General features: G+C 37.0%; 1 protein-coding gene across 1 annotated transcript; it reads right to left on the reverse strand.

The window, feature by feature from the left end:
• Window positions 1–699: 699 nt before the first annotated feature.
• On the reverse strand, window positions 700–21216 carry LOC118263658 (MORN repeat-containing protein 4 homolog). Its single transcript, XM_035575770.2, has 4 exons — window positions 21078–21216; window positions 20464–20659; window positions 6711–6820; window positions 700–930 (listed from the first exon to the last, which is right to left on the reverse strand). Exons 1-4 carry the CDS (start codon window positions 21112–21114, stop codon window positions 776–778), a joined length of 498 nt encoding a protein of 165 aa, XP_035431663.1. The 5' UTR covers window positions 21115–21216; the 3' UTR covers window positions 700–775.
• Between the last annotated feature and the right edge of the window lie 704 nt (window positions 21217–21920).

Raw genomic sequence — 21920 nt, forward strand, 5'->3', positions numbered from 1 at the left:
ACTTCTTGTTACCAGAAGTTAGCCTTTAGCTCTCTTCAAAAGGCATATAATAATACCTTTTGTCAACTATAGTGTTTACAAAAGACATTGAAAGATTTTAACTAAATAATCTATTGAGAAGACTGAATAATCTATTGTTCCTATAGGTATAGAGTGACACAAGTAAGTCTACAAACGTCTCGGCCTTGCTTTGAATTGGAATTAGTTCTAAAACACAAATTACTGAAATCCTATAGGTTCTATTACGTTTCTATGATACCTAGTGAATACACGAGACTGGTAGTTCAATTAATACTATAAATTCTTGGATTGAAATAATATTGACTTAAGCTTAAATCTATAAATCTGAGAGAATAAATAACTTGGTTAACTATGTCGTTGTCGTAAAATGTGATAGATCTGGTTTTTTTATGACTTCTTTCGGCAGGTCGAGGGGAGAGGGAGTGTCAGACTCTTACTGAGTCAAAACCACCCCGTTCCTACTCCTGCTTGTCGAGCCGGAGCCCCGGTAAACCCGCTAGGTAGTCCGCAGCTCATGGATAGCACTGGCTACCATGAAAATATACAGCCCAGTATTAATTTTAAATCCAGATAAGCTTACAGTACTATATGGAGGATAGCACAAAAAGAATCCTCTACCTACTTCTAGACTTCAGATTAAAACCATCAAAACCAAATTTTAGTTTAAAATACTACAGAAACATTTTAACCAACGCTATTTTATTCTCAAACATGATACACGATTTTCAGCAGTAAATGCAATAACAATAAGGTTCTACATCTGTTGGCACTGCGCACGGGCCATGTAGGCGACCTTTTGGGCCCGCTGAACTACCTCGGGGCAGCGCTTGCGACGCACCAGCCGACAGTCTTGAAAGAAGCCTTCGTTTCGAGGGAAGCCGTTACTGCCGTCACTGAAGGTCACCAGGCCTGAAAAATAAAACATTACATTAAATTTTCTTGTTCTAAGTTCTAGTTCTAGTAGTTCTAGTTCTACTCTGGATTGTAAATCGTTTGTATCGTCAAGCATTGTATCCCCAAAGGGGTAGGCACATTAACATTATGGCATGTAATGCCACTGTACAATGTACTTTTCACCATTTGTGTTATAAGTCCCATGTAATAGGGGGTGACCCTATTACCATAAATATATTGAGCACAATTTTAAACTCCGTATTGGCAAAGTTTCAAAATAACCACGATCCCAAAATAGCAAATCAACAAAAATATTAATAACTGAATATTAAAACGATAAAACTTTTATTATGACTTTCAATCATTCGCTTTGCAAACAAATAATTTTCTGTTTCAATATACAACACAAAGGCTACATTTGAATTTGAAAATATAATAACATATTGCATTAAAACTAAACTTCATTTGAAAGTTTGGTAAAGCCACAATGTACTGTGGTATGCAGAGGTATTCCTTTGATTAAGTTATATTGTATATATTGTGTCTAAGTTACAGAATGTATCTAATATAATATCACTAATTTATACAAACATCCAATCGATACTGTCTTATATTATTTGTCACATACTAGCTTTCATTTGAAGCTTTGTTCCTGCACAAATAAACTGTAGATAGGTACTTTTGAAATGTCAAAAGTAAAGAAATAAATAATAGTCTGTCAGTGAAGCTAGGTGCTCGTTTCAAAGTGTGGCTTCGAATGGAGAAGAACGAACAAGAAACTACATTCGCGACTCTTTTAAAAAAAAATGCCGAACTGATATCACGGTCACACAGAAAACTGACGTAAAACAACGCTTGCTTTATGTTGCGTTGTGTGAGTGAGACTACCAGAGCCCCAATAAATCCCCTAACCAATTTCATCAATCCCACATCCCCAGCAATCCTAATACTGATCCACAAAGGCTGGTCATGCATTTGTAACGCCTCTGGTGTTTCGAGTGTTCATAGGGAGCACCGATTGCTTACAATCAGTACCCTTATTATGAGTTTGTTTTACGTTGAACGAAAACGAAACGAGAGCGCCTTCGGCGCTCTTATTGGCCGCCCCGATTAAACCAACCAATCAGAGCACCGAACGCGCTCTCGTTTCGATTACTTTAAACGTAAAGCAAACTCACACTAAGGGTACAGGTAATCAGTCTGCTCGTTTACTGGCGAAGCCCATAAAAAATATTACAGATTTATTCGGCAGTAGCGTTAGCGACCATTAAACCAATAAGGAAAGTAATATTAAGTAGGTATATGTCTTCAAAGAAATAAAAGTAGTAACGTAGTTCAACAAATTTAAGGAAAACCACCGCAAACCCTCTTTCTTTGATAAAAAAAGTTGGTTCTCGTATCTAAAAAAGATTATTTTGGATTCTTTTTGATCATTGTCTGAAGCCTGTATTTGGAAGTAAATAACGATGTTAAGGGTGTTTTTCCTCAAGAGACATGTCATGTAGATATACTATGAAGATGTAATTGCTAGGCTATAAAACTATGTGACTGTTTCCACTGATACTAAGCTATGTAGCTGTGGTATAAAGATGCGCTGCCGCAAAGTAAAGTTACTGTTCGAAGAAGATGCGCAGCTCGAGTATGCGACGTATCGATAGTAGGGACGCCATCTATAGCACGTATCTTTCCATATAAAAACATAGCATATCTGAGTTCGTTTCCACTAGTGCTAAGCTATGTGTACCAATGAATATGATTAGTGGGAGCCAAATGCATCCACAGCAACGTTACGTAGCATAGTAAATCTCTGGTAGAAAAGCACCCTAAGACTAATCATTTACGAGGTACGAACAATTATATTTTTCCACAATTTCATTAACTTGTAAATCTTTCTAGAAGATTAATGTAAAATATCCCTTAATTTGTTCGATTCATACACTGAACCTGAGATTTGCTAATGGATTATGAGATTTATAATTTATTTTCAGTCAGTTGATTTTCAATTTGATATAAATTTGCTGACAATTGTAAATGTACGACTGATTGCTGTGATCTTTTTCGCAGGGTCAAAAATGCATGTTTACTAATTTCATTAAAACGAGTTTATTTGTTTGAACGCACTAATCTCCGAAACTACTTGACCAATAAAAAAAAAATGTGTTGGTAAGTCGATTTATTTAGGAAGGGCTGTAAAACATCACGCTATGAAAAATAGGAGCAGAACAGAGCGAGTGAAAGCGCGTTAAAGAAGCTATTGTTAAAGATATAAGTATCAATTGAATTAAAAAATAAGTCCTATCCTATTCGTTAAATATATTTCTAAGCTATCAAGTTTCAAAAAGTAAAATCTCAATAAAGTTAACATGTCACATATCTGTCTTCAGAGAATAAAACGCATTTTTATAAAACGAAATTGTAATACAAACTCAAGTTTGAAATAAAAACGTCAAACGATTTTAGCACTTAAATTCACTATTTTATTTTCACATTACAAAATATTCCCGTGTCCTTGAAAACCTTTCTCGTCTGATACATTGTGGCAGCTGATATATTAATCTGATAGATGATAGATATAAATCTTCACATTACTCAGATTTCAGTTAATACATTCAGACACGATTAGTTGCAATTTAATTGTAGATTTACGATCTGCGGTTCAAGGTTCAAAATGGAATGACTAAGAATAGATTCTCTAACAGTCAAAGTGCAAGACAGTACTAATTTCCAAAAGTTAAGGAGTGTTATTGCTCCTTTGTCTTTAGATTTTAGAAACTATATGAAGACGATATTGAGCCTAACAGGATTTATTTGGATCAAAGTATTTTGGTTCTAGTGCAAGTCAAAATAATATTAATTTCAAAATGTGTAGTGAGATGACTATGTAGATGTCTATTCATCAATAAATTCAAAGGGCAAATGAACAGACTTCCACCTGATGGTAAGCGATCAACGCCGCTCATGGACACCCGCAACACCAGAGGAGTCACAGGTGCGTTGCCGGCTTTTGAAAAGGGAGTATGCTCTTTTCTTGAAGGTTCGAAAGTCGTATTGTTTGCTTTAGGTTAAATGCATTTTCTATCAGATATTTTAAGCTAAAACTATGATTTTTCCAATTAAGCATTTTGACAGTCTCTATTAAAATTCTACTGTTGTTCATTACTTGGTAGAAATTCTGTCGATTTAAAATAGCCTTTTAAGGGGTCAAGGGTTCAAAAACCTGATGAAAATATTGGAACTGAGCAAATACAACATAGTACACGTTGGTTTGGAATATAAAGTTGGTAAATGTCGCGGTTCATAGATTTGCGGTCGTATATTTGAGTATTGGCCGTATTTTCCTTACCCGGGGCCATTTTTATCGGTTATATTATTTTGTATCGGTTTGCATTTTGAACTGTGAATATAAGTTCAAACTTTTGTACTTATTTAAAGTTGGTACTTTAATTGTAGATGTCTTGACTTTTTTGCAATAGTTTGCTTATTTATATATGCAGGGAGGGAGGGAAAGTGTACAATAATTGTCTGTTTTAATTATCATCAACAAATTATAAGTGGCCACTGCTGACTAAAGGCCTCTTCTCACATGGAGAAAGTTTGAACATTAATCACTAAGCTTGATCAATGCGGGTTGGCGGCTTCAATAATCTTAGAAAGTACATATAACGTGGAAAAAGGCACATTGGTACTTGCCGTTGGCAAGATTCAAGCCCAGACTCTCATGTATGAGAAGCGGGCATCTTAAGCCTCCATGCCACACGCATTGTTGTAATCTTATTCCAAACTTGTGCTCTTTTTTACAGTCCAAGGTCGGAAAATAGCAGAAGATCTCGAAGTGTCTCATTTTGATTGAGTATTACTACATTTCCCAGGCCTTTTTTTGAGGGGGTAAATCTTAGGCGAGGCGAGAGGGAGTGTTAGACTCTTACTGAGTAAAATCCGCATCGCTTTTACTCCTGTTTTTAGAGCCGAAACACCGGTAACCCGCTAGGTAGTCTGCAGCTTCGGGTAAGATTTCTCAGGCTATAATTTTAATCGTCAGTAATAACAGGATCGATAACAGCCAGTCTTAGGTAAAACGTTTGATTTCTATTATAACCGAACTTTATTTTCACCGAAGCAGTAAATATAATTTTCTTAATAGTAAAATTATCGTTTCCAATAACATATTTTATAGAATCGTCGTCCTATAGCGTAGAACTAAAAGTGAGAGATCTGACTGTCAACATAACTCTAAACTTTTATTTTCTTCCTATACTTGTTATGTCAGCACTTTTGTACACAGATTTACGACGCATACATATTTCTTATGGAAAAAGGAACATTTCAATATTATAGACATTTGAATAGGGGATATTTTATTGCTGCCTCACTGGCCGAGTGGTTGCAAGGGCGAGCGCCGGGCAAGGGACCTCGGTTTCGATTCCTGGGTCGGCCAAGATATTGTTGTACTTTTTCGGGTTTTCGAAAATGTGTTGTCTCAATAGTAAGTAGCACGGAGTCTGGAAATGTGTCCAGTAATTATGACAATAAACTCACTATTACATGGGACTTTTATCACCTGAGACTTTAGAAATACTAGGTATCAAAGCATTATAATATGTATTCAAATATATAAATGAATATACAAATTGAAAAGATTATTTTCATTTATAAAGAATGGCTAATATTTAACTTACAAAAAGTGGCGAGAATTCTAAAACTTTCTAAAGGGCATCGATCCCGGTTTTTGTATAAATTACTTGGAGTCCTTAGAATTGGTTGGAAGCTCAAAAGTCCTTAAAACGGGTCTAATCACGATTTTAGAATTGCCCTTAATGTATTTTAGAGGGCTGATGGCTATCGTTTGGTCTAAAATACGGGCATTAAAGTAAATCCAGTTAAGAGAAAATGCCAACAGCTATTCAGTTGGAAAAAGGCTTGCAAGGTTTGTTTATCTATAATTAATGTGACCTTAAGATGTCTATTCGATTAACAAGTATACTGCGTTCCTACAATATGCACTGTTAGTTTAGATTTTCGTAACGTACCGTCAAGCCATTTGAATATTACGACACGTAATGCATATAAATTCCATGTAATAGAGGATGAGCCTATTGCCATACACTGGGCACAATTCCAAACTCCGTGCTCCTACTGAGAAATTTTCGAAAAACCGAAAAAGGCCCAGCAAATTATTTACCCGACCCAGGAATCGAACCATTGGTACCACTCGATCAACGAGGCAGTTATATTTATACACAAATATTACAGTGACATAAAAAAGGAAAAATATAATACATGCATTTTATGTTTCACGTGCAAGCATACAGCTGATGAATATAAAGTAGTAGACGACTGACATTTTTATGATAACATTTTATGTGAACGCAATGTTATATTTGACTAGAAGAAGACTAGGCCTAAGTGTGAGAGAGTCATGCTTCGGCGCGAATGGGCCGGCTCGACCGAAGTGATACCACGGCCTCACAGAAAACCGACGTGAAACACTCAACGGCGGCGATAATTGCTTACCATCAGGTGATCCGTATACTCGTTTACTGGCTTACAACATTTTGACTGCACGGTTGGTGCAGTGGCTGGGCAACTGGCTGCCGCGCAACGGGTAGCGGGTTCGATTCCCGCACGGAGCAACTCTTTGTGTGATCCACAAATTGTTGTTTCGGGTCTGGGTGTCATATGCATGTGAACTTGTATGTTTGTAAACGCACCCACGACACAGGAGAAAATCCTAATATGGGGTAACGTTTTTTTTAAAAAGACAAAAAAATTGAACATAAGAAAAATAAGAATCTTACCCAAACCCCAAACCCTTCCTCCACGAAACTCTCCTTCGAACTTCATGCCATCAGCTCTCCAGAACACACCGTGACCATGGAACCAGCCCTGCATGAATTCGCCTTCATATCTGTAAAGTGTATGTAACAAGCAATAATTTTATTGTAACAATAAATTAATTGAACATTTAAATTCGATGAAAATGTGTGTTACGGCAGAACAGAATTGAAATTCCTGTTAATCTGTGTGTCTGGGTTTCCTAGCGCAAATACCGGTCGCCTTTTGGGGTAAACATCGAGGAGGGTTTTAATCATAAACTAATACCTAAAGTAAACTCGTTCTTTGTTTCATTCGATTTATTCCAATTAAACCATATTATACTCAGGTACTTTTGAACAACAACAACTAACAAATAAATAAACAATAGTCTGTCAATCTGACTGTCAAAGTTAGGGGCTCGTTCCAAAGTGTAGCTTCGAATGGAGAAGAACGAGCAAGAAACTCCATTTGTTACTAAGGGAACTAACTGAACCTTTTGAAGACTATCATTATGGCGACCATTCTCCCATTTACCAATTTGACATGTCTTGTAAATTATAAGCGTGACCATATTTATTTGGACTTTGGAACTAACTACCGTGGTCATTTTTATTTTGAATTCAACACAACACATTATCTAGAAAACTGCCAATATTTTTTAGATGCCGCATTGATGACTGAATTTCTATTTTTATATATCAAGGACAAAATATAAATGGTCGCGGTAGAGGAGTCTAAGAGAGTACTGTCAATGCCTATCGACGTTGATACTTATATTTCTATTTAGAGTAGCTCCGTATACAAAAGTATCTACAGTGTCAATTTATCTAAGTCTATATCTCCGCTCCGGATATTTCTAAACCAACTATTAATGTTTCAAAGCGTGAATAATATCTAAATGCCATTTCTAGAACTGCTTTAATTAAACTCCAGACAGACGGAAACTATTTTCGGGATCAGAAACTTTCCATTCATGTAGAAAGGAGATTTAATCAGTCACCACGCTTTTGTTGAAATATTTTTATTTTATGAAGAAAACCAGAATATTTCTATCTATTTTATCAATAATATTTCATTTAAAAAAAATCTTTATTTATAAAACTACAGGGACATGAAAATCAAGAGATAAGTAGTTATTCGTGTTTATTTCTTTTCATCACAAAATTTTTGAAGATTTTCTTTTTAAGAAACAATATTTTCGTCTATTTATACAACGAGCATTAAAGGGTTTTGGTATATTCTAGTAAATTACACTATTTTGTAATTAGTCTTAGAATAAAATTAAGATTCTAAAGTTTTCGTTCAAAAGATTTTCATTTTAGTTTAAGGCTGCTTTTCCAGCAGTGATGTGCTATGTAGCTATACTACGAAGATGCAATAGCTAAGCTGTGAAACTTTTGGGCTCGCTGTCATCGCAGCGGTAAGTCCCCTCTTTGAGGAGTGGCTAGAGAGGCGCCACGGCGTCCTCACCTACCGCCTGACGCAGGTGCTTACCGGACATGGGAGTTTCGGTAGGTTCCTGTTCCTAATTGGGCGGGAGGAAACGCCCGGGTGTCATCACTGTGAGGACCGCCCGGAGGACACGGTAGAACATACGGTGGCGGTGTGCCCTGCGTGGGCTGAGCACCGCCAAGTCCTCAGGGATGTGGTCGGCGACGGCGACCTCTCGCGCCCGGCACTGGTTCAGGCCATGGTGCGGAGCGAGAGGGACTGGGATGCCGTCTCCTCCTTCTGCGAAGCAGTCATGCTAGCTAAGGAGGAGGCGGGACGCGTGAGGGAACGAACTTCCTCACGCCCCAGCCGTCGCGAGAGACACTCCGGGCGTCGGGGATCGCGAGACGATCTCCGGCCACCGTAAGTGCGGGCCTGCGGACGGCGAGCAAGGGTAGCTCACCGCCCGAACAGAACCAGACCCGTGCGTACGGCGCGTAGCGTTCCGCGCGCGCCTCAAAGAGCCATCAGACCACCACAGATGGGGCCCAGCAGGGCTGATGCCTGATCCGGAGCTGCGGACTACCTAGCGGGTTTACCGGGGCTCCGGCTCGAAAAGCAGGAGAAGGAACGGGGTGGTTTTTAGTCAGTAAGAGTCTGACACTCCCTCTCGCCTCGCCCAAGGCGGGAAAAGTCATTGGATGATTTTCCCCCTCAAAAAAAAAAAAAAAAAAAAAAGCTGTGAAACTTTGTGACTGGATCTATGGATACTAAGCTATGTAGCTGTGCAAGGAAGATGCGCAGCTCGAAAATGCGATGTATCGAGTGTAAACAAACTATTCATAATACACATCCATAGCATGTATCTTTCCATATAAAAAACATAGCTTAGCTTAGTCCGTTTCCACTAGTGCTAAGCTATGTGTACCAATGTAATATTTATTATAGGTGGAAGCCAAACGCATCCACAGCAACGTAGCATAGCACATCACCTGATCCGGAGCTGCGGACTACCTAGCGGGTTTACCGGGGCTTCGGGTCGAAAAGCAGGAGAAGGAACGGGGTGGTTTTTAGTCAGTAAGAGTCTGACACTCCCTTTCGCCTTGCCCAAGGCGGGAGAAGTCATAAGATGATTTTCCCCCCTCAAAAAAAAAAAAAAGCATAGCACATCACTGGTAGAAAAGCATCCTAGATCCTAAAAATAAACTTCATTAACATCATAAGAGTCAAATTTTGAGTTAATATTAGTACATTTTGTAAATGTAGTGTCCTTTTACGGGATTCAATTAATTTTCCTTTTCACTAAGCCTTAAATAGCTTGACATTCAAAGTTTCAGTTTTCCTTTTCTGAACGGCGCTTCAACACAATTTTTGTTTTGTGAAAAAATGCAACGTTATGCTTCCCTTTTGAGTTGGTATAAAGTAATAAAAATGTTTACTTGATTTTTGAAAGAAACATACATGGAATAACTTGTATTTCCCACTAGCATCTTGCCTACAAACAAAAAAGATATTATGTCGTAAAAATGTACCGCTGTTACATGAAAGATAGTCAATAAAAACACTTTTGGATTCGTAATGGTTTTTTAACATTATGACACTTTTTGTTGGGAGTTTATGCCAAAATTCTACTGATAGATTGGTAATTCAAACTGGCTGTTAAAGATTAAGTCTTTTACTAAAAGTATCGGTGTTTTATAACTAAATTGAGCCTTATTAACACTACAGTGAGCAGTGGACTCCAATCCCTACCTGAATAAAAGTTAGGTTACCGGAGGTCTAATTACTTCCCTTCCTAATCTTCAAATTTCTCCGGTGTTTCGGCTGTTCATAGGCGGTGCTAAATGCTTACCACCAGGTGATCCGTCTGTTTGTTTACTGGCCTATCCAATAAAAAAGAAATAAAAGTGTACATCTTTTAATTCAGCCTACCCATTTGGTGTAACATAATGGCATATTTCTGAACAAAAATGAATAAAATCATTCTTAAAAAATGACTCGAAACTTCAAAGCGAAGTGCTCTAAATAATGAGAATGACATCACATTTTGACAAAAGCTCCTACCTTTTTGTTTTATCAGAAAAAAGGAAAACTAAAAGGCTTTTAAAGGCTCTTTTGACGTAATACTGAGTTTAAATTTTGACAAATATTTTGCAGCACCATCTTTGGTCTGCTTCATTCATATTTTTTCACTAGCTGTGCCCGCGACTTCGTCCGCGTGGAATAGTTATTTTAGGCATTATATTTATTTTTGCAAACAATTTTCTCAGCTTCATAATTTATAGCTGTTACCCACGGTTAATTTGTCCATTGAAAATTCGTGATAGCACTGGATTATGATTATAAGGAACAATCCACACTCATTTCTATACTATATGTGTTTCCACTGTTTTTCGGAAACCTGCGCCTATAGGTTAGGTAACCGCCACCCCGGTTTGTGTTTCAGAAATAAAATTCCTAGGGTACTTTTTAGATGGGCTCGCTACATACGCGTTCTAGCAGTGGTAAGTCCCCTCTTTGAAGAGTGGCTAGAGAGGCGTCACGGCGTCCTCACCTACCGCCTGACGCAGGTACTTACCGGACACGGAAGTTTCGGTTGGTACCTGTTTCAAATTCGGCGGGAGGAAATACCCGGGCGTTTCGTCTGGGTGTCGTCATTGCGAGGACCGCCCGGAAGATATGGTGGAGCATACAGTGGCGGTGTGCATTGCATGTGCTGAGCATCGCCATGTCCTTGGGGATGTGAATGGCGACGGTAACCTCTCACGTCCGGCTCTAGTTCAGGCCAAGGTGCGGAGCGAGGGGGAAAGGGACGCCGTCTCCCCCTTCTGCGAAGTAGTCATCCTAGCTAAGGAGGAGGCGGAGCGCGTGAGGGAACGATCCTCATCACGCCCCAGCCGCCGCAGAAGACACTCCGGCCACCGTAAGCGCGGGTCTGCGGACGGCAAGTAAGAGTAGCTCGTCGTCGCCCGATCAAAACCAGACCCGTGCGTACCGTGGGCTCAAATCAGAACGGGGTGATTTTTACACTCCTTCTCGCTTCACCCAAGGCAGGAGTAGCCAACGGATGATTTTCCCCCCTCAAAAAAAGAAAGAGTACTTTCTAGAACAAATGTTTCCTTTCATACATGGTGACGCAAGGTTATGAAATCCTTAAGGACCATATTTTTATGACAATAAATTGAAAAATTGGTTTTTTTTTGTTTGTCAAATGTTTCAGCCGATATTATTGCACTATACGTAGAATCTGGTTGTACTTTGTTAGACAGCCACAATAAAATGTGGGCCGTGTGGTAAACCGCTTTTTTGCCATTCTACGCTGTAAACAAACACTTTCGATGGTCAATGATCAAAAAAATGTTTTACTTCGTTAATTTTTTGAGTATAGTTACACCAGGCTCCACGTCGTTCGCAAACAATGCCTCTCCTCCCGGTAGCGTCGTGTTTCGCACATCATGCGGCGCGGGTGAATTTTATATCGGAGTTATTTTAAAATTGTAATATCTTCTAAGATGTTTATTGAATTTTAGTGATGTCAAAGACAATTTTGTTCACAATTAAATACTCTTAATGAACAACACATTTATTTCGATAAAGATTAATATTTTTTCGTTAATACAACTCTTAACAAATAATGCATTAATTTCGACCCAGTTTGATTACCATAAAAACGATTTTAGTAAGTTAATCCTAAAAGATAGACATATACTGTCGCGGACTTTTTTAGATCATTTTAAGAGGAATAATTCTTTCATACATATAATTTTCGTATCTTGAACCATTTTCGCAGCGCACGCAACGGAAGCGCTCAAGAATTAATAATTTCCCCCGTTTTGTCCACATTTTCCTTTATTTCTTCGCCCCTAATAGTCATAGCGTGATGTTTTATAGCCTATAGCCTTCCTCGATAAATGGACTATCCAACACAAAAAGAATTATTCAAATCGGACCAGTAGTTCCGGAGATTAGCGCGTTCAAACAAACAAACAAACAATCAAACAATCAAACAAACTCTTCAGCTTTATAATATTAGTATAGATTATAGGTAGTTTTTATCTATAGCCAGCTCAAGCAAAATATACAATATACAAAAAGGGGGTATACATATCAAGTGCACGGTTTCTAGACAACGTAACAAACGATACGGTAAGGGATTTTTAAACTCATGTTTTCATGGAACGAAGTTATGAATTTTTCCAATACATAAAATTCTAGAAACCGAACATCAGTAAAAGAAAATAAATAGATAAAAGAAAATATTATAATCACTTAATTGTTCAGCATCTGTCTAGTTCTAAAAATAAATGTCGTGATTCGAGCCATCGTTTTCGAGCTACTGTACAGTATTTTCAGCTGAGCTGGCTTTTTTGCGCCATTTTGACGATCTTTTTTATTTTTCTTTTTTTGTTTTATGTGTCTTTTTTTGTAACGGTGCAAATAATAGGTTCCTTTTTCATAGAATAGAAGGCAAACGAGCAGACGGGTCACCTGACGGTAAGCGATCAGCGCCGCCCTTTGCCACCCGCAACACTAGAGGAGTTACAGGTGCGTTACCGGCCTTTTAAAAAGGAATATTCGCTTTTCATGAAGACGTGTCGGTTCGGAAATACCGCCGACAACAGCTCATTCCACAGTTTTGCTGAGCGAGGCACAAAGTTTCGTGAGAAGCGCAAAATTTTATTTTGATCCACAACGTCTCATGTCTAAGAGAAGCCCAAGTGAATTTGGTTCATGAATCGGGCACTGATTGTCATTTCAAAAGATATTTACATAAAAGGCATCTTTTAATATCGGCATTCAACCCCAAAAAAATGTTCTTCATTTTCTTTCGTACCTATACTTTTTGGGTTAGTTCTAGCCTTAGACTAACTTTAAGACTCCGCCTTCATTAAATTTACTTCAGACCTAAAAAAGTTTATTACTTCTTAAACGTTTATAAAAACTTAATAAAAAGTCCCCATTTTTTGTTCGGAAACCGAATTTTCTTTACGTTTAACAATTGTTACTTCGACCAATTTTGTTTTCGGAAACGTAGGTATTAATTGGGTCACCAGGTGAAGGGTAAGGATTATATAAAACCTTTTATCGATGGTTTAACTTTATTTTTATAATTCAAATCAACTTCACGCCTTTTATCCCCGAAGGGGTAGGCAGAGGTGCACATTACGGATGACACGTTTGACACGTAATGCCGCTATACAATGTACACCCTCTTTTCACCATTTATGTTACAAGTCCCATGTACTTAATAAGGAGTGAGCCTATAGCCATATACCTATCATACACCTACTGCCATATATTCCGGACTCCGCTGAGAAATTTTCGAAAAATCGAAAACAGCTCAGTAATACTTTTACTGACCCGGGAATCGAACCCGAGACCCCTCAGCAGTCGCACTTGCAACCAACGAGACACACAGTTTATTTTTATAACTAAGTTATTTTTTTCTTTTGAACCTTCTAACTCGTGCACGTGTATTATTGAATTCTAAGTACGTTTTCGTACGGAGCATGGTATTGTGGTCGCTTTCTTTTTGACAATAGGTTAACCTCCCATTACAGAGCTATCAATAACATAATATGCGAATACTACTGATATATGCCTCTCATGTCAATAGCCTACCGTTTGTTATTTTCCTGTTATAAGAAAATAATCTGACTGCACGGTTGGTGCGGTGGATGGCCAACTGGCTGCCGCGCAACGGGAAGCGTTGTCATGTCATGTGTATGTTTGTAAACGCGCCCACGACACAGGAGAAAATACTAGTGTGGGGCAACGTTTAAAAAAATCTTCTAATCCTAAAAATAAAACATTCTCGTCCTCTCAAATAATTGAGGAAAATCATTAAAATACTGAAAATACATTTTACAATTGAACAGAATTGGCGATTGAACAGTTTCCGACACATCCTTTTGCCCCTCGTCTTATTTATCAAAGCTTTCATCAAATACTTATAAATCTGAATGTCATTCAACCCTTACATTTCTTTGAAGAAAAGATGTAGATAAGATGGGATTGGAAGATTCGATAAATCTTCTATTCTTTTCCTGTTCAATAGGAACCAATTAATTTAAAGTACTCAATACTCAATGCTCAATTCTTTATTACTTTCTACATGTAAGACTTAGTTAAGTAAGTATATAGTTGTTTACATGCTTTTTAAAATTTCGTACAACAGTACTACGTCCAAAAATATGTATTTTAGTGTACTCAATTATAAATTAAACAATGTTTTACATTAGTGGCACCAGTAACTGCAAATTCGGTTTAATCAATTGACTGCACGGTTGGTGCGGTAGCTGGGCAACTGGCTACCGCGCAACGGGTAGCGGGTTCGATTCCCACACGGAGCAACTCTTTGTGTGATTGTTGGGTTTTCCTGGTTTTCTGGTTTGTTGTTTCGGGTCTGGGTGTCATGTGTATGTGAACTTGTATGTTTGTAAACGCATCCACGACATAGGAGAAAATCCTAGAGTGGGGCAACATTTATGTTTAAAAAAAAGTAACTCGTGAAAATGTTATCACATTTTTAATATGCCCAACTAAGTTCCCAGAAGCGAGGTTTTGGCAATACGTTCAATCCTTTTAACAGCTAAAAAGGTGAAGCATTATAGAAATTTGATGTACCATTTTGAAAACCTTTTACCGAATGACAGGTACAGTGATGTTTAATGCACGAAACTCGAACTACTTTACTGTCTGCACCTCAATATAGTATAATACATAAACTTAAAATAGAGCAGCTTTTTAGTGATCTGACGTGACTGTCACTTATCTTCGTCAAAAGTTATCATGAATTTTACATAGCAGTTCGTGTAAGAATCATAAAGACTTGCAAAACATGAGTATAAGATGAAAGAACTTCTGTGTACTTTATTTTTGCTCAAATTTTGCATATTTCGTAAGTATATGTGTGTGTGTGTGTGTGTGTAAACTATCATTTTCCTTTTTCTAGAAGAAGAAAATATTATTAAAGGAGATCTAATAATATCTTCTGATTTATTTCATTGCGGGATCCAAGACAGTCATTCATAACCCTGGAGCGCGGTGGTTTCCAGTGTTCCGGTGTTTTCATGGTTGTATCTACTGTAGGTCCTGGCTTACAGGAGTTGTAGCGGTTTGGGAGGTTGTGGCGGGCTTGACGAAAAAAGCAACGTAAGTATTTTGTATGTACTTTTTAATTTTTTTGAGTACTATATTGTTTAGTATAAATACAATCTATACTTATTTCTGACAACAACTCAATTGCATGTTTAAGACACAACAAACCGTAGCTTTGCCAAGATTCACAGCGAACAAGAATGGTCGGCATGTCTATCTGTAAGATATTAGCTCGTGAGTATAAAATATTAAGGAAATTTTAGTTAGTTATACATATTCTATCGTCGTGGTGTGTATGCATCGATTAGTTATCGGGTTGATACAATATTGACTGTTGATTTTAACTCGAAAAATGCACCTCATTTAAATTTAATAAAAATATCCGAAATCACTTTTTATTCCATATAAAACGAATCAAAACGTTTAAACCTATTTATCTCCAATGGTTTTAAATGCTTCAATAAATTTTACACAAAATTGAAATGTATGATCCATGTCAGGGTTGGATCTTTGTGGTCAATTATATTACTGTTAATAGTGATATAGTGGCCTGTCAAACCGGCTTAGTGCTGTGATACGCAGTATACAGGGATTTCGACGGGTCGACTTAATTATTTCAGGTTGATTACATTTGTAGCGCTGTGGTTAAATGGTATGACGTTGGTCGTGTTCATGGTATTGGTTTTAAGAGGTCAATGGTGAAGAGGTGCACGGTTGGTGTGCACGGCTGGGCAACCGGCTGTTGCGCAACGTGGTGCGGGTTTAATTCCCACACGGAGCAACTCTTTATGTTATATACAAATTGTTGTTTCGGGTCTGGGTGTAATATGAATGTTAACTTGTATATTTGTTATCGCACCTACCACACAGGAGAAAATCCTATTGTGGGGCAAATTTTTAATTAATAGAGAAGATAAAAAAGAAGAATTTTTCTAGAGTGTTTACAAGATTTTGACTAAACGCTAGGCAAATAAATTTTATTATAGCGCCTATTAGACTGCAATGTTAATGTTGTACGAGTATTAACTGAATAACTGTTTGCATTCTTTTTTTCACAAATTGAAAACACCCAGACTACGAATAACAGTCACATAAAATATAATTATTTACATTTCATTAGAAACAATTTATTTTAGGTATCTAAAAGTTTATACTTCTTCAAACCGTGAATGCTTATAGCAAACATGACTCCTCAGCTAAAAAAGTAGAAAGAAAGTCAAAACATGGATTGATACTACAAAACATAGAAACTACAAAAAATATGCACATAAGTTATTTATAACTTACCTACCCAAATTCTTAAAGGAAAAAATAACTCCGAAAAAAAGATACATTAAGTATTCAACAAAGTAGTACTCCTACCTACCTATGTACCAAGTCTTTCAAAAACAGCTGACTAGAAGTTTTCCGATATCCGACCCCGAACGTTGAACAAACAACTAGACTTGGGTTCCACAGATTTTTGGTGTATAAAGTTTGTTTTATCAATATAAAAGGTAAGGCTAGAATTTACAGGAAGCTGTGGGAGTAGTGTTAGCAACAAAGGGTCTAACTTTGTTTACTATTTTGGTTTGAGAATAATAAAGTTGTAGAATAAATTATGTTTCATTTTGTTTTCGTTACTGTGGAGTGGTTTTAGACTTAAAAAAAAAACTTTGCCCTACTTTAGGATTTTCGCCTAAGTCGTGGATACGTTTACAATCATACAATTTTACATACACATGAAAACCCAGACCCGAAACAACTTTATTTATTTATTTTACACTTTATGTACATTTTATATTGGTGGACTGGCTTACTTACATTTAATTTTATAGCAGTTGCAAAACGATTTTACGGAAAATGTATGATTAATTTAATTAAACATTCTAAACCTAAAGCATGCTGCCATTATTGATCGAAAAGTGTTATTTACTTTGTCATATAGGCATCATTAATAGTCAGAAGGTGCTCGTCTAGTTTCATATTCACTCATAATTTGTGTTGGTCCTGATTTTGGGCCCCCTATTTAAACTTGTTGAAGACACAGGTGTGTTTCAGTAAATAAGCATAATTATGTTTATTTTAATACCTACTTAGTCCCAAGAGAACAAGCTTATTGCTAGACGATTTACTGGCTACTTCAAACAGTATCCTTCAGTCAGTATTTTGACCTCTGCACCGCCTGTACAAATAAATATCACACTTTATTTTTCCACATTGCATTTGAAAGGTGCTTGGTTAGAGTACTGCAATAATAAACAGACCATCTTATGTTCAGAATATAGTGTTAGGATCTAACCCTAAGTGGGTACCCAGATAATCCGACCCTACGTAGATAAAATTTTATCTATCAGAACGTAAGTTTTCATCGTACGATTGTACAGTTGGGGATAATATCATAATATGATGGCATTACTTTTAAAATTTTTGAACACTTAATTTAAAATAATTTCAGTTTCTCCTTAACAAATAGTCAAAGACCTACCTATATTCAACAAATATAGACTTTATTCATACTGCTGAACCGCTTTATTGGCTTGTAACTGCTGCAAAATGGAATGCCTCTTCCAAGGTAGAAAAAAGTCAGTTTTTCAATATGTCCAACGCTGTCAAAAATAAACTTACAGAACAAACAAGTTCAAAGTATAGAAAACTCATATTGGTGTTTTCTAGGTACCGAGCGTTTTATGCTTGCGTATACCATGATAATTTATGACCTGTCGTTATTTTTTATTCAGATAGGTATCTGTATACACCCAGTAGTCGCATTTACTATCACTTATGCTGAATATAATGTAACAATGGATTGTAAATATATTAAGAGTAACGATGGAGGTTCTTGCTCGTTCATCTCTATTCAAATCTACATTTTGGCACAAGCACTTAGCTTTACAAATGGACAGACTGACAAAAGTTTATCTTCTTATTTGTTGACGTTTAAAAATAAGAAACGGAAGAAATGAAAGACAATGCAAGCGTTTCTTCACGTCGGTTTTCTGTGAGGCCGTGGTAACACTCCACTCTGAGCCGGCCCAATCGTGCCGAAGCATGACTCTCTCTTGGTTTAATTAAATAAAATGCTTTGACTTCAATTTTAAGTGTAATCATACCATAATAATTAAAATACCAAATTTAATAGATTCCGAGTCTCGTAACGTAATATTACAGAACCTTGTATTACCAAAAATATTAAAATCAGTTAACGTATATACTGAAATTTAATTTCGAATATGTTCATATTAATTCACTACTTTATTTCTCTCGGAAACGGGAATATAATAATGTATTGACAGTCATACAGTTACAATGTACCATCTGTGTTTAACCGTCCGTATTTTGATTGTGTTACAGTGGAATAAATATCAATTTTACTCATGTATAGTAATAATACACGATAATATTATCTAACTCTGACCAGTTAATCTTTCTAATGTAGATTTAATAAATGGATATATATATGCATATCCATTTATTAAATCTATATTTCGATTCAGGGTCATTGATTAAATCCAGTCTTTTATGGTATTTGCTTGTTTAAAGTAGTTTTTAGTAAAGAAAATGAGATATAATCATCTTCATCAACAGCCCGTTATAACTGGATTATGTGCTCCCTCTACATGTCAGTGGTTGGTCGTTAGCTCAAAGCAGGAGTAGGAACAGGGTGGTTTTTAGTCAGTAAAAGTTTGACATTCCCTCTCACCTCACCCAAGGCGGGAGAAGTCATTGAATGATTTTCCCCCCTCAAAAAAAGGCTGACGGTTTTGCTATTTGAAACTTCAGATTTAGTAGAAAATAATGCTGTCCAGTTCCTATTAATAAATTGTGTGTAGAAATATTTTTTAACAAAAACGAATCGAAAAATGAAGTTACACCTAAATGGCTACGAAATAATTCGATTTTCAAATTTTCGGTATTACTTGACACTTCGCCAATACAATGAATGAATGTGGAATTGTGCCAAAACCTTCGAAATTCTCAAAGGAAATCCGTGATCCATTTCAATAAAAGCTAGAATTGCACGTGATTCAAGGAAATTCGAGTATTCAGCTCGTGGCGGTTCAACACACGTACGATGGAGTTTAGGCTTTTATTTTTCTTTGAAAAATGGTTTAACCGTTTTAGTGATGTAGGTACTATTGAATAACGCTGTTACACTTCTCTGAAAGGTTAGCAGAGAATAATGTTGGCCCATTCCTCGTATAAATTAATTCACAGTCGACTCTCGATAATTCAAAATAAGAAGGAGTTTTAGAATATTTCGAATTATGGAATGTTCGAAATATCAAATGATCCGAAATTTTCACTTGCTTCAGAGTTAAATTACTTATCATTGTTTTTAAGATGTTTCTATCCCTTTCTCTCTGCAACCTTTAACTATCGAGAGTTTGACATTGATAAGTTTGAATTAAGGAACCATGTACCTACTTTTTTTTCGTTCGAATTACCAAGCATATAAAAATTTTTTTTCGTTCGAATTACCAAGGATATAAAAACGTAATTGATTTAATTTGAAATTTACAGATATTTTCTAGGTACCCCGTGATTACTTCGAATTATTGAGTTTGGAATTATCGAAAATTTAAATTAATGGAAGCCGAATGTAATATGAATTTCCTGGAATCATTATTGTTGGTATTTTCCGATTGTTATGCTTATAATAGTTTAGAGTACAGAATTGCATTTTAATGATTACAAATAAACCAAAATATGTTTCAGTAGTATTGTCTAATCATTTAAATCTATTATACATAGAACTAATTACATGACTAGCTCTTTTTTATGAACACCGGTAAACGAGCAGACGTATCACCTGATGGTAAGCAATCGCCGCCGCCCATGTACTTTTGAAACACCAGGGGCGTTACAAGTGCAATGCCGGCTTTTTGGGGGTTAGGAATTTAAGGGTTCGGGAATCGGGGATTGGGAAGATTGGAAAGAGGGGAATTGGGCCTCCGGTAACCTCACTCACACAACGAAACACAATGCAAGCGTTGTTTCACGTCGGTTTTCTGTGAGGTCGCGGTATCACTCCAGGAAATTCCTAGCTAAAAGTAAATAAACTGCGGACTGTCTAGCAGGTTATCGGGGCTCCGGTTCAAAAATAAGAAGTAGGAACTGGGTGGTTTATGTCTGTAAGAGACTGATACTTGGAGGATTAAAAAAAAAGCTAATTGTAAGTACTTCTTTATCACTCTTCTGAAGATTAATAGTATAACTTACTTGGCACCATCGGGGAACGCCATCACGCCAAGTCCAGAACAGAGGCCTCCAATCAGCGCTCCGTCATACCTGGTACCATCAGGTAGAACCAGATGCCCCATACCATGCTTCTGGCCCTTAGAATTCCACTCGCCAACATAGCGAGTACCATCTTCATACTTGTAGGCTCCTGTCTTCACTACTCCGGGATCTATGACTGTAATTGGAGACGGAAAAATATGAGGATTTGTCAATAATATAGTGGTCGTGGCGTCCCGGAGGTTTAAGACGCCTGATTCTCATGCATGAGACTGAGGGTTCAAAACCTACCAACGGCAAGCACTAATGTAACTTTTACCGTGTGTACTTTCTAAGATTATTGAGACGCCACTGACAAACGGTGAAGGAAAACTTCGTAAGGAAACCTGAGCTTATAATTTCTAATTACAAGTTTGAAATCGCCAACCCGTCTTGAGCAAGCGTTGTGTTTAATGCTCGATCCTTCTCTGTGTGAGACGAGGTCTTTGGTCAGCAGTGGCCACTTATAGGTTCATGATGTGGTTAATAAAAAAAATGTTTGAATACGAATATTTGACTGCTTCATTATAAAAAAAAAAATCTGAAAATATTCTTACCGTCTACCATTGTGGAGCTCGACACTAGTACTGCCATTGGTTGTAGTTAAATGGCTTCGACGTTTCTTAGTAATCTAATTAGAGAGGAAGCAAATTGCTTCTACTACCATCGATACTGCAATTACTTGTCATATTATTTGATGTACACACAAATAACACAAAAGATAACAAGATCAGCAGTACCTAGGTACTATATAGTCCTATTGGAATTTCTTCCTGTAGACATGGTGTCAGAAACAATATTTATAGCATATAATAAAATACAGAAAAACATTATTCTCAAACTTCCATTATTCTCAACATTCCTTCGAGGGTCTCTGCTAAATACATACGTATAATTATAACCTACCTATATAACCTGACGCCTGTCGCTCATATGGGTAAGCAGAAACAATGGAACGCCATTTGCTACGAATCTTACATACCTCTTTCGCTTCATCAACAGTTTTGGTAAATAATATATTGGTTAAGTTACATTGATGTTTGAGACATCATGAATTGTATTTATGTTAATGATTCCATAATTTAAAACAAGGACTTTGACTGAACGGTTGGTGCGGTGATTAGACTGCGATGCATCGTGTAGCGGGTTTGATTCTCACATGGAGCAACTCTTTGTGTCAATAAATTGTTTTTTCGGGTCAGGGTGTTATGTGCATGTGAAATTGTATGTTTTTACACGCACCCACGACACAGGAGAACATTCTAGTGTGAGACAATGTTAAAAAAAAAGAAAAAACCCTTAAATTGAATGAATTCAGTTAGTAACTATGTATTATAATAAAATTTTGCTTAGCAGAATTGTTTAGAACCACTCGACCGAGGATATAGTGAGTATTCAAA

Source organism: Spodoptera frugiperda, chromosome 27 (genome assembly GCF_023101765.2).
Source record: "Spodoptera frugiperda isolate SF20-4 chromosome 27, AGI-APGP_CSIRO_Sfru_2.0, whole genome shotgun sequence".
Lineage (NCBI taxonomy): Eukaryota > Metazoa > Arthropoda > Insecta > Lepidoptera > Noctuidae > Spodoptera > Spodoptera frugiperda.

Bases quoted from the DNA above. Each gene is read 5' to 3' on its own strand.
- LOC118263658 (XM_035575770.2), bottom strand. From the start codon at position 21,114: ATGGCAGTACTAGTGTCGAGCTCCACAATGGTAGACG. The intron at 20,660-21,077 runs GTAAGAATATTT...CTCCAATTACAG, and splicing joins GAGCTCCACAATGGTAGACG to TCATAGATCCCGGAGTAGTG. The intron at 931-6,710 runs GTAAGATTCTTA...TTTATTTTTCAG, and splicing joins AGGAAGGGTTTGGGGTTTGG to GCCTGGTGACCTTCAGTGAC.